The sequence below is a fragment of the Rhipicephalus microplus genome, chromosome 1 (genome assembly GCF_043290135.1).
Source record: "Rhipicephalus microplus isolate Deutch F79 chromosome 1, USDA_Rmic, whole genome shotgun sequence".
In the NCBI taxonomy this organism is placed as follows: domain Eukaryota; kingdom Metazoa; phylum Arthropoda; class Arachnida; order Ixodida; family Ixodidae; genus Rhipicephalus; species Rhipicephalus microplus.
Genome location: NC_134700.1, coordinates 270,254,675 through 270,267,595, shown reverse-complemented (window position 1 = coordinate 270,267,595; position 12,921 = coordinate 270,254,675). Strand labels below are relative to the sequence as shown.

General features: G+C 46.3%; 1 protein-coding gene across 8 annotated transcripts in view; it reads left to right on the top strand.

The window, feature by feature from the left end:
* Window positions 1–12,921, top strand: part of LOC119188156 (La-related protein 4B) — a 90,797-nt gene that overhangs the window by 64,622 nt on the left and 13,254 nt on the right. For 7 of the 8 annotated variants that reach the window (XM_037436073.2, XM_037436069.2, XM_037436071.2 and 4 more), the window contains 3 exons: window positions 4,986–5,120; window positions 5,540–5,970; window positions 11,958–12,006. In XM_037436073.2, the coding sequence (XP_037291970.2) occupies window positions 4,986–5,120; window positions 5,540–5,970; window positions 11,958–12,006 (615 nt within the window). The remainder of the gene's footprint in view (window positions 1–4,985; window positions 5,121–5,539; window positions 5,971–11,957; window positions 12,007–12,921) is intronic. The other variant, XM_037436068.2, reaches the window with a different exon arrangement.

The window sequence follows — 12,921 nt, the reverse complement described above, 5'->3', positions numbered from 1 at the left end:
ACAGGTTACTAACGAAAAAAAAAATGGTTTGGGCCAGTCACAGTCTTGCTCTTAATTATACTTCATAAAAAAACACTTTAATAATTGACGAAAACAGTCTTGTGGGCTAGACTTCTGCTGTGCACTTAACTGTGAGCCCTCCGGCATGATTGCTTCAAACAGTGGATTGGCGTAGACTGAATGAATACAGTCAAACCTCCTTAGTATGTTCTCGCTTAAAACATACTAACAGTTAAAACGAAGTTGCAACAAATCCCCGACAGAGTCTCATGAAGACTAATGCATTCGTGGACCACTTGAGTCATAGTGGTTGTTATTATGCTTACCGTGTACTGTATACCACGACGTTGCCGTGTAAATTTACTGCGCCGCTTGCAGACGCCATCATGTGATCTTGCAGACGTCGCCATGCGTCGCGAACTACTTTCAGTAGGCTTGTGCGAATAGTGAAATTTAGGTTCGAAGCGAATATTGATTTTGATCAAACAATTTCGAATCGAATTCAAATGGTATGTGTGACATATAAAAAAAAGGAATATTTATCATGACCTAACTAACCTGCACAATATTTATTTTGAATTGAAATAGGGGCTCTATGCAAATGCCTTTTTTTTTTTCGTTCAGAGCAAGTCGAAACAATCTTGAGTTGTAGTTTCGGTGTTTATTATGCTTGGAGCATATAAGTTGTCATAACAAGCTTAATAAAATGAAGAATTGATTTGGGGTAACATGTTCCTCTAAAGGGGCTCTGCAACACTTTTTCAAGTAGCCATGGAGCCAGTAAACATGCATGTTGCCTCACAAATTTACCGCCATAAGGTTTCTAGAATCAGTCCAGTACGAGCGGAATTCCAAAAATTTGTCCCACGCTGCAGTTGCGTTTTCTTTTCTCGTCCCGATGAAATAGCTGGAAGTTAAGCAGGAAGGAAAGGCACGGCGAAAGAAAATGCATCACACGCACCTCATGGCCTTGAGCACCTCATTTTTTCTTCTTCTTCGAATACGCGGCTTTTCTGTGCGATCGAGCACGTACTTGTGTACAAGCGGCGGCCTCGGTAACGACGAGCGCGCCATGTTCAAATCAGCCAATGGCTGTGACCAGAGCCGTATATTTCTTCTTGGCTGTGACAAGTGATTTTTGAGCTTGTAGTGTCATTTGTCGAGAGAAAAAAAAAAAACAATTTTTAGCTTTGAAAATTTATTGTGAATTACAGGTCGCGTTCTGCGCGATAATATTTGCTTCGTGGGTTCTCGACTGCCAATCGGCAGCGTTTTCTGACCATGTTCAGTAAGTGTTGAGGGCCCCTTTAAATTTGATTGATATGTGGGGTTTAAGGGGGGATGCTACACCTTCCAAAAACTCTTTTATTTTTGCGAGTACCTCAGTCAAATTTGGAGAGCCTATGTAGATTTTATTGCTGATTTCAAAAATCTAATTCTTTTTTTGCTGTGACAATTAGTTTTAAAGATATAATGAACTGCGACTTTTTCAATTAAGGCCTAATTAGCTAATTAACTGTAACTTGGATATTGATGTGCAACCTATAGAACCAATTCGGTATGTTCACAGTGTGCAATAAAGTATAAATCATTGTTCTGGGCTATTTCGAAGCAAAGTTGTGGGATGTTGAATATGACATGAAAAATTTCCCCATCTACACTTGAAACAAAAGATCCATTTAGAGAATTTTCTCCAAAAATTATTACAATAAAACTTACTTTACGACACATCCCCTGCATTTATCTTCGAAACAAAAAAGAAATCGTAATGATAACCCAGATAGAACAAGAGATATTGCTCCGGCATAATGGGAAGCACATGAAAATTGTCGTTTTGAGAAATCGAGAAAAAACGTGGGCACACATTTTTATTGCAGAAGATGCAACAAGACAACCTCAAAACGCACCAGAAGCATAGTCTGAATGCATTCTGTGCTCATGCCTCCTCTTCACTAGCTTCCGGAGTTCCAATGAGGCTGTTCTTTTCTTGTTGGAGACAATGCTGCGACGGTGGTCTTTTTCTCTCGCTCTCCTGGCACCAGTACTTGTCACATTCATGTCCATTTCACCTAAGATTGCCGTTGCAGAATTCAAATTGCCCGTGTTGAAGCGCAGCACTGCTTCTGCAACAGCTGCTTCAACAGCGAACAGGGACGCATGGTGCTCCTTGGGGGCCAAACTCCAGATTACCGAATGTAGGCTCTCGTTGGAGTTCTGCGTTTTGCCGTGTGCGCACCTCTGAAGCAGGGCTCTTTCCGAAAGCCGGGTATAAACCGGTAGTAATGCCTCTGCCACGTCTTTCGGTAGATTGTAGGCATGCCTGGGGTCGGGCTCACCCTTTGCTTTTGCGGCATTGTGCCGACACCATGAAGTTTCACCAGCTGGGCTTAGACTGTGGTCCGAGCATTCATCAGTGGAGGTGACGTGGCGGTATGTGGCCATCACAGCCTTTTGCATCTCGCCCACGTCACCTTCATGCGATTTCAGAGCCCGGCCATAATATGTGCTCAGCCTGGTGATCAGCTCACCTGTGAGCCTGCCTTTCCCACCAAGGCCTCTTTTCCCATCGCACTTTTGTTTCTGCACCAGGTTTCTCAATGCGGTGCCCATCCGTTTCTGTACATGACTAATACAGTCTTCCTTCTGCACGTCAATGTAACCATACGCCTTGGCGTCTCCTATGGCGCAAAATGTCCTAGAGTCTCCATCAGACAGCATAGTTGTGTAGCGCAGGCCATGGCGTTCAAGCGACCTCTGAAATAGAATTAGAGCCGCCTCCACTTCCATTTGCCCCGCTTTGCTGTTCGTATTTTTTTGGCATTTGTGGTTAGCCTTCCATTCTTGATAGCCCTCACTACTAGGCTTTGGGCCCACCTCGCAGCCTAGGCAAAAGTTGGAAAGAACGACGTAGTCCAACACGTAGCCACTAAATAATTCGATAACTGTGCCCACGCCGATGTGGGAAGAATGGCCTCGCGTCTTCCACGTGCCGTCGTAGCTAACGGCAATATTGCCCCGGTGGCCGAAGCACAAGTCATCATAAATTGTTCTAACCTTTTCCGCACATTTCAGTCACGTGCGCCGTTTAGCCAATGGCAGTGAGCGCGGCTCTTCGTCTTTGAGGCCCCGTTTTTCGAGCCGGGGAAACGCTCAATGTTGCTTACTGAATAAAAAAAACAGCTGAAAACGTGTTCTTTCAAACAAGACCAAAATGGCGCCGATCGAGCGCGTAGTTCCCGCGTATCGTAGAGCCGAAACCTGCGCTATTCGCCCTCAATTTTTAAAGGGCAGGACGCCCGTTTTCGGTTTTTTAAAGTTGAATAACGATAAAAGTTGATGGTATTCGGCTATGAAATTTTGTAAATAGGTGCGCAATGATGTCGGGAACGCGAAAAGAAGGTCCGCGAAAACTCGATTTTTTGGCTGATTTTCGGTCCCGAAGTGCCGCGTCCCCCCTTAAGACACCCCTAAACCACCATATAACTCCAGAAATTTTGACCACCTGGGGTTCTTTAACGTGCGCCCAAATCTGAGCCCACGGGTTTACAGCATTTTCGCCTCCATCGAAAATGCAGCCGCCGCAGCCGGGATTTGATCCTGCGGGTCAGCAGCATAGTACCGTAGCCACAAGACCACCGCGGCGGGGTCGCCCCTTTAAATTTGAAAGGGGGCTTTGCGGCAACACGCATTTCCCCTGAATAGGTGCTTTCACTTGCACGGCTTAGCACTCCTGCATTGCAGTGACACTACTTTTACAAGCGGATGAGGACTAATATACACCTATTCGTTTATTACTCGATAATTTAAATTCGAACAGAAGTGAATTGGAATACTCAACTATTCGTTTGAATATTCGCACAAGCCTAGTTTTCAGTCATCTTGATACATGCAAAGATTGCCCATTAAGATCTTTAAGTTCCGCGTGATTGCGGTGATGCCTTTGCGTATAATCATATTAAAAACTGAAGGCAAGGCGGCAACCACCGACAAACACACTGGTATAACTTATTGCCTACAACAAGCCTTGTCACATCCCCAGCTATCTGGTCAGGCGCATGGCGTAGCACTGCTTTGAGTCTACTGCACGCACATGCTGGGTCATCGCGTTCGCTGCCACCTCGTTTTGTGGGACAGTGTTCAAGCGCGCAGCGCTTTGCAGTAACGCCAGCAGCTCGCTGTCGGGGAGTTCAGCGTTCCGGGTCGCGGGCACCAAGAAACCTTCTAGTATTGAGGCTAACAAGCGCGTGGTAAAGCATGTGTAGCGCTGTTGTAACCATACTGAACGCATTTATTAGGCACCAGCTCAAACGAGCCTCCGTCTGCAGCCAGGACTGAAAGAACATCACAGAGTGCACATCGCTTGCAGGAAGCTCGTCATCCCCGCATCTTTGCATGGTCTGAAGTGGAGGAGGCGTATTCTACAGCAAGCGGATCAGCAGTCACGGCATGTGCCGACTAGGCGAAGCGCTGCACGCAACTAGCCAGTAGACAGTATGGCTCTCCTGCAGCCGTATCACGTATCGAAAAAACTGCGCCAGTTTTATTTTTGCTTAGAAACAGTCTGCGAAACGCATGTCGCCGACAGCCGGTTATATCAATTCTCGCTATGCAAGCTGCTTATTCCAGACACCACATGTAGTTTTGAAATACAGCATGGCGTCACCACCGCGTGCAATCGGACGGTTGTGTGAGAGTGACAGACAGAATCTTTTCTGCACTTTGAAAAAAAGAAATCATTTTGTGGTAGACACTTGGATAATATTTGGCACAGTAGTTATTCCTTTATTGGCAGCGATGGCCCACATCAAAAGATGCAAACTTGAAGCTTGTGCTTAATGCGCAGTACGTTTAGTGCGTAGCTATGCTGCCATCTCTGGCAGGTACGCATTAATGAGGTTTCACTGTAGTTTGTAAAGCATTGAAAATGTCTGTGTGAATGCACCTTACACCTCAGGATGCTTAGAAGGAAGTAACGTTGTGTGCAGGTGAACTACGGTCCAGCTAGTGCGGGCAGCAACAGTGCTGGACCGGGTACTGCCCAGTTGTACCCGCCCTTCTACCCTCCAGCTATGCTGCAGACTTGGACACCTGCCACTCCCACGTGTTTTGACCTGGGAACGGTGAGTCTTTCCTCATCACATGGCAGCATTAGATCCCTCAGTTTTGTCCCTCCTGCCTGCCATCCCTGTGCATGCCATCCCTGCTCTGTTATTTTGCCTTTGCAAGGGGCAGCAAGTAAAAGAACGCAGCTTTCTAGTTTCTTTAAGGCTCTTCGCTGCCTGGTTGGCAGCCCTTCATTTCAGCATATGTTGCTGCTTACTGCACGATAATTTGATGCTTTAGTGTTGCGTGTGCCTAGGTGCGTGTGCAGATGCCATTGTTAGGCATTGTGGACTGCTCCATTAGCAGAAATATCAAACCACCGCAGTAATATAGAAGTGCTCTTTCAGTGTGTATGTGCATGTGCCACTGTTGTCTCATTGTGAGGGTGACGTGTTCTTTCCGAGACTCTAATATCCATTACTTTGCTGGCACACAGGTGTTCTCGATGAATGGCCTGGCACCCCAGGCAACCTACAAGCCTCTGAATGGGACGGGTGGCACAGGTCGTCACGGCTTTCCTGTTCTGTGGCAGGGGGGTGGTGGCCGTTCGTCTAAGTCCTACCTGCGGACTAGTGGGGCCTCCTACGATGGCGATTCGCGGGGCTTCTATGAGCGGCACAGTGGCAGCCTCCTAGGCCCTGGCTACCCTTCAACTTACCTAGCCGGTCCACCTGCCTTCCCACTTTCCCGAGGCGGCGGTGGAGGACCCCCGCCTGCATACATTCAGGAGTTCTTGCCCGCGTCTGGCGGCAGCTCCAAACGGGATTCCGGCAACTCTCTCTACTCCCTTTACTCTAGGGGAAGTCCAAAGGGAGACATGGGCAAGGACTCTGGAGGCGGCAGTGGCTCTTCACAAAAGTACCAAGAGTAAGTTGGTGCATAGAAATGAGCTGCAGTGAAATGATGCTGTGAAGGCAGCTCTCGTGCTCTCTGGTCTTCTGATAGCATCAATGTTTGCCCTAGCACCGTCATAGTCCACAACATGTATGCTCTCAGAGCAAGTCGCAGACATCGGTGATCCGGGGGCCGAAGTCCACACACACCTCGTAGTTTCTTCGATGTCCGTGAAGCTACGCCGGAGCGCAATTGTAGTTCCCATCTTTCTGCTACACAGTAGCTGCACGATTGAGTGTTCCGCCCCTTCCCCTTTTTTTTTTTCGTGTATGTTCAAAATTATCTTCTCATTTTCTGATCAAGCCCCAATTTCGATTTATGTGCACTGGTGTTTCCTATACGAAGTAGCCTATTGCACCAGTGCATCTTGTTAGGTGATCAACTGTATAGTCGGTGAAAACTTGAACTATTGTGCGCAGCGGCCACTGCTTTGTCTCTCAGCGCCATAATATGGAATGAAGTTACAAAACATCTTCTTGAATGTGTGCCTTGTGGGCATACACTTTGCTCACCTTTTTTGAAACTTAATAAAGTTGTATGGCAAAGATACAGAGAAAAACTGCCACTCATGCACGATAGCCAAAGATTTGGCTGACTGTACCTCGAAGCTTTTATGTCGGCAATTTTTCAGCTTGTCAGGGGGAAAACATTGGGCATGAAATTTGAGCGAACAAAAAAAAAAACAGTTTCAAGATTTACTGTCAGTGATGGGGCTCCGAGTAGTGACGTACTGAAATATTTTTTTTTTCGAACAATGTCAACACGCTTCTATTCTATGTGTGGGGTTGTGCATTAGGTCTTTTAATTTTTTTTTTCTCCAAATATTGTTTAGGCTTCACCATGCGAGGCAAGACGCTACTTTTGACCGATTGCAGCTGTGCTGTTGTTGTGTAGTAATGTCTTCCCACACTCAGCCAGCATCTATCGATGTTTCTGCTATGTAAAGCTCTGGGAGGGAGCCGAACGGCAAATTTTTTAAGATTTAAGCACCTTTGGTATCTGCGGTGAGGACGCCATTGCGCTCACTGCTCGTATGTGGGTGCAACAGTGATAAACCACGGTAAAGCATCGTTGGTGTTCCATTCGGCCTCTGCCCGGAGCACCTGGTTTACTGCTGCTGGGACACAGCAACAATAAGTCGAGGCTCTCGTGTGAACCAAACATTATGACTCAACACACTACAGGTTGTGGGGTCTCGGCGAGGCGAACAAGCGCATCGCCACGCCACGCTCTTGGAGTGAACGGACACAGCAAATGCGGTTAGTACAAAGTACACAACATACATACATTTATTAACTAATTTAGACGACGATATCGTCCGCCGAATGATACACCAATTTCAATTAACACGCTACCATACAAACAACATAACGCAGTGACACACTAAACACACAATAACGTGATAAACACACACTAACACACCCAACACACTAACACATACCCAACGTGGCGTCGCCAACGCCTGACTTTCCACATGGTGGGACCCCGGCGCGAAGCCCGCGGTGCCGAGCACCGGGGACCCACGCTACAGACAACCGTTCTCGGCAGCCGCCACGCGCAGAAGAGGCTCGCTCAACTCTCGCACACCACCAAGGCCTGCCTTCCGCCAGGGGCCACCGCCGGCGCTACCACTCTACCAATAGTGGTACTCAAAGCGAACACAACGCCATCTATCGCCCGGCGGTGGTCACCACCGAAATAAAGCCTTGGGGCGAGACACGTGCGCCACGCGGCGCAGACAACTTTACAAGGGAGGGGGGGTGTCAGCACCCCCGCAAGGTAAATTGCAAATAAAGTTTGAATTCAGCTGCAAAATTGCTCACTCTTCTCCCAACAAATCATGTTATATACCCGAACCAACTGTCTCGCGTACTAAAAAGGCCTTAAAGGAGCCCTGGAACACATTTTAGAAAATGCTGCCAGGTGCTAGTCGAGGCTGCCGTGACATTGTGAGCCAAACATACACACACACTATACTTATGGTACATTTCTTATGCATGAAAAAAAGATAAATCTAATGGGGATGCTGCTCTTAAAAATAATTTATTGCTTAATCAATTTTTATGAAACTTCGTGAGTTCATGTTTATTTGTGCACTGATTTTGAGTGTGCTATTTTTTTTTATATTAATGTACGGTAAACTGCTGATTTTTTGGACCCTGTAGGGAGCGAAAAACCGTCCGAAAAAATGAATGCAAGAAAAAAAATGCATTATTTTACTGATAATTTTCAATCAAGCAAAAAAAACGCACCAGTTTGCTAATACAGCAAAAGCTCGTTAATTCAGATTTTACGGGACCAGAAATACTGTCTGAATTAACCGAATGCCGAATTAACGTATGAACAGGGAAAACAACATTTAAAATCAAGCTGCAGAAGCATACCTTTATTTGTTGAAGTAGTTTGTAATTGTCGTCTGCGTTTTCGCGCAGATTCCGGCTGACATCACAATTTTTCTTAACTGTTCCAAATGGCCAACAGCACGCAAGTTGTCGGGAGTGTTCAGGCAAGCGACCTCTAATATTAACAGCGCCTCCGAGACTTCCCGTGAGGTGCGATGAGGTCGCGGCTGTATCTCCTCGCATGATTCTTCATCGGAATCGTGGTCTTCATGGGCGCCCGTGACATCATTAATAATCTCTTGATCGGTCAGAGACAGTTGGCGATGACTTGCGGAGTGTTTTTCCACACGTGGGCGATGATGTGCACTGCGCCGAGTAAGTCCACTTGATACAACTTTCCAGCTTCTGAGCATAGGATCATTCGCTCTAGCAGGTGCTTGCGGTACTTCGACTTCACGTAGTGAATGATACCCAGGTCCATCGGCTGAAGAGCAGACGTAGTGTTGGGCGGCAAAAAAACTACTTTGATGCTCTTCAGTTCGACTGTACAGTTATGGGCACTGCAGTTGTCAACAACCATAATTATCTTGCGGTCCTTCGACGTGAAGTGGCGGTCCGACTGCTCCAGCCAGCTGCGAGAAATGTCCGATGTCATCCATGCCTTCCTGTTCGCTGTGTACTCGACAGGAAGGCTTTTTACGTTCTTAAAACAACGTGGCTTAAGCGCCTTCCCGACGACAAGTAGTGGCAAGCGCTCCGTGCCAGTCATATTGGCGGCAACAAGCACAGTTATCCTTTGCTTGCACTTCTTGCCACCAATGCACGCGTCCCCTTTGAAAGTCACCGTCTTGTCGGGCAGAGCTCTGAAAAATAGAGCAGTTTCATCTGCATTGAACACGTCACGTGGTTCATATGTGGCGATGTGCTCCAGCAGCTTCACATTTCTCCACTCGGTGGTCACGCTTTCGTCAACACTGGCCTTTTCGCCGCACACACTCCTGAAGACAAGTTCGTGTCTCTCTCGAAACCTCGCAAACCACCCTTCTGACGCTTTGAACGATTCAATGTTCATCATTGCTGCGTACTTCTCAACTTGCGCCATGATGAGAGGTCCGCTCAAAGGCAGATGCGCGTTGCGACAGTCAGTAATCCAACGGAGCAAAGCTTCTTCGAGCTGGGGATGAGCTGCGGCTCGCAACCGCTTTCTAGAGGCATGAAACTTCTTGCTTTCGAAGGCTTGTCGAATCTGTTGTTCATTTTTCCTGTACGTTCCCAACGTGCTCCGTTTCACGTTGTACTTGGTCATAACCTGCTGTCGCGATTTGCCGTTCTTCAGTGCTTCCAAAATTTCCACTTTAGTCGCCAAGTTCTTCGCATCGTAGTTCTGCCGCTTTTTCGGCGTTGCCATCACTGTAGCGCACGATGGTGGTGGCATGCAAATACGGTCACAATGGAAGAAAAGGAGAACTCCGCAAGAAGAGATGGTTCTGACACGACAACACAAGGGAAAATGGCGTCAGAGTTCGGTGACGCTGCGATCGCCCCCACTAGTTGATGATGATGGCGATGCCACTCAGGTTTCGGTTTCACTCCAGTGGTGCCAGCGCTGCTTTATCACACTTTTGTGTAGCAGCAGCCGTCAGCATTTGTCCGAATTAAGTGGTGCGGAGCCGAATTCAGACGAAATAACGAAGATTTGGTCCCATAGATTAATAGCACTTTGGCCTGGACCAATAGAGCCATTCGAATTTCCGAATTAACGGGTGTCGAATTAACGAGCTTTTACTGTATTTCTCAATGCAAGCAAAAAACGCATCATTTCATTAAAATTTCTCGGATCAAAAGGGTCAAGGTCGAAGTACCAGACTTCCAGAACTCTGCCAAAGCATCAGTGGGATGGCTCTGAAAAGAGCCGTTAAAAAAATGCATGCAGCCGACAGCGGGTGCCATCAGGGCAGCCGGTGTTTGAGCTGCAGTGGGTTTAAAAACTTGATTCTTCTTTGAACGGCGTTCTGCTTGCATGTGATCACATTCGCCTCAATCTGAGCAAGGGTCATGTCATCACTGTACACTGATGACAGCGTCATCAATGCTCGCATCAATTCGGCGGTCGTAGATGGCGCAGGCGTTGGTTCTTCTTTTTCGACATGGGAGTCGTCTGAATCCGCCATAACCTGACTGTCTATTTCGTCGTCGGTTAGCTCTGCGCAGAAGTCGAGCGCGTTGTCAGCGTCGACGAACGTCAGCCTGCGATCGGCCACTCTTCACTAACTTAATAATGGCGGCTTTTTTCTTCATCGTTAACCGACGGTACTGTTTTCTGCGCTTCGATGCCATCGGCGAGGACGACAAAGGCGGAGTGGGGGCCATCGCAGGCAAGCGAAATCCTCACGATGTGAACAAAGGAGTTTGCTGACGAGCGTCGAAGCACCTAGGCTTAGCGTTGCAGAGCACACTTCACACGATTGCACAACCACGCACTAGGCTAGCTAAACACCATGTGGGCTGCGTAAACAAAACGGCGCGACAGCAGGCGCCGGTGCGTTGGTTACTCCGGAGGTGGCGCTAGTAAACATTCAAGATGGCCAGCGTGGCCAGACCAAATCGGTGTGACGGTTAGTTCTAGTTCGAAGTGGTGAAACGCTTCGCGAAAGCGCTGCGCGAGAAGCCAGAGTGGCACGCACAAGCGCTAAAGCGAAAGGAACTTTATTGGCGCCAAAAAATTTCCGGGTGGATAGTTTCGATTGTCAGCGAAGCACCCTTGCACGATAAACACGGCCTATGTTAGGAATCTCGAAGGCCGTATATGTTTCTCCGCTAACGATCAAAGAGTCCAAGCAACAGATGCCGCCACAGTAAACCAGTGCGCTCATTTATGCGATCGTAATCGCATGTGAGGCAGTTGTGGTGGTTTCCACCGGAGGTCAGTGGTGGTTTCCGACCTTCCGTCGCATAAAAAAAGTCCGGAAAATTGGACTCTGGGGGGTTCAAGCGTCTGAAATTTTAGACTTTCTTATACATTGATTCTATGGGGCTCGTGGCGGTGCGCGAAGATGTCCGAATTATCAGGCATGTCCGAAAATTCGGGGGTTCGAAAAGTCTGCAGTGCACTGTATTTTCAAGAATGCCAAATATTCTATGTACCTTTTTGAGAGCATTTTTTTTTTTTTCTAAGCAGAGTTGCAGAGTGAATCGGCATATCATAATAATCTGAAATCAGAACTGTTGTGCAGTACAACAAAAATGGATGTTCTAAAGTCATTTGAAGAAAAGTTACGTTAGGTTCAACATTTGCGAGTGAGGTCCTAGCTTGAAATCGACACACCCACACATGTTCAATATACCATAAATTTTTTTTTTTTTGTAAAACAAGTTCAGAACATTCATTTTTGTTATGCTGCTGACAGTTCCAATTCATAATTATTGTGATATGCTGATTTATGCTACTACTCCTCGTTAAGAAAATAACATGCTCCAAGATAAACATATACACTCATGAACTTCGTCAAAACTGATCAAGAAATTATTTTGAGTGCTATGTTCCACCTTAAGGGGGTGAGCAGATTTCTATGTCAACTTACTACTGCTTGTTCTTTTGCTCTCTTTTTCTCTCCTTAGCAGCCGAATGCGACGGAGGAAAAAAGAAGAAAATGGCTCCAACAAAGCAGTGAGTATTTTACCAGTTATATTTTTCAATCCGGTTTATGTGCATACAGCCTTAGATACGGTATTTACTCGGATATTGAACACACTTTTTTTCTCTAGAAAAATCGGAGCAAAGTTGGGGGTGCCTCTGTTATGTGGAGCGCATTTTATGAAAACTTTCTAGGGCTGAGAGAAAAATCTGGTAATGCAAAAAAAAAAAAAGTTTGGTCGCTTAGCCTTTTGCGATTTACATACGCGTACACTATTTAGAAGCAGCTTCTTTGTTGCACTTCACTTATGTTCGGTGGTTGATGACTAGAGGCTGGATTTTTAGGCACCAAAAAAGTGTGTTTTAGGCGCCATAGGCAGGCAGGTAAAACACCGTTTTAGGCTCTCAAAATCATAATTATAGGCACAATAAATTTCTAGAAAAATTTAAATATCTCAAAAGAACGACGTCGGTGAATTGTATCTATGGTGAGAAGCACAAAAAATGACTGTTTCAATTCATCAATTTGGACTTGTTACGGAACATGGGGACGATGGAAAAAACTCGCCGAGTGTATCCATGTAATTGCTATCGCAATAAAAACATTTTTTTTTTACTGTAAAATAAGTGTTTTGGGATAGCTCTCCTTCAGTACCCCTCTTGCCTAATTTGCACGTTTAATTTCCATATTTTTGTACCAAAACCTGCATATAATAAAATCCTCTTTATAACAAATTTTTCCGAGACTTCATCAATTTTGTTATATCCAGGCTTAACTGTATACTTTGCTTTCCTTGAAGTACGCACGGCAGATGAGCACGAAGAGCAAATTCCAACTGAAGTGAGAGTAATTGGTGTTATCATGTTGCGGAATTAGTCACGATATTTTGTGGGCCTTGAAAGATTTCTTACGGTTTTCCAGAAACCTGCGACATGATGGCAGCTAAT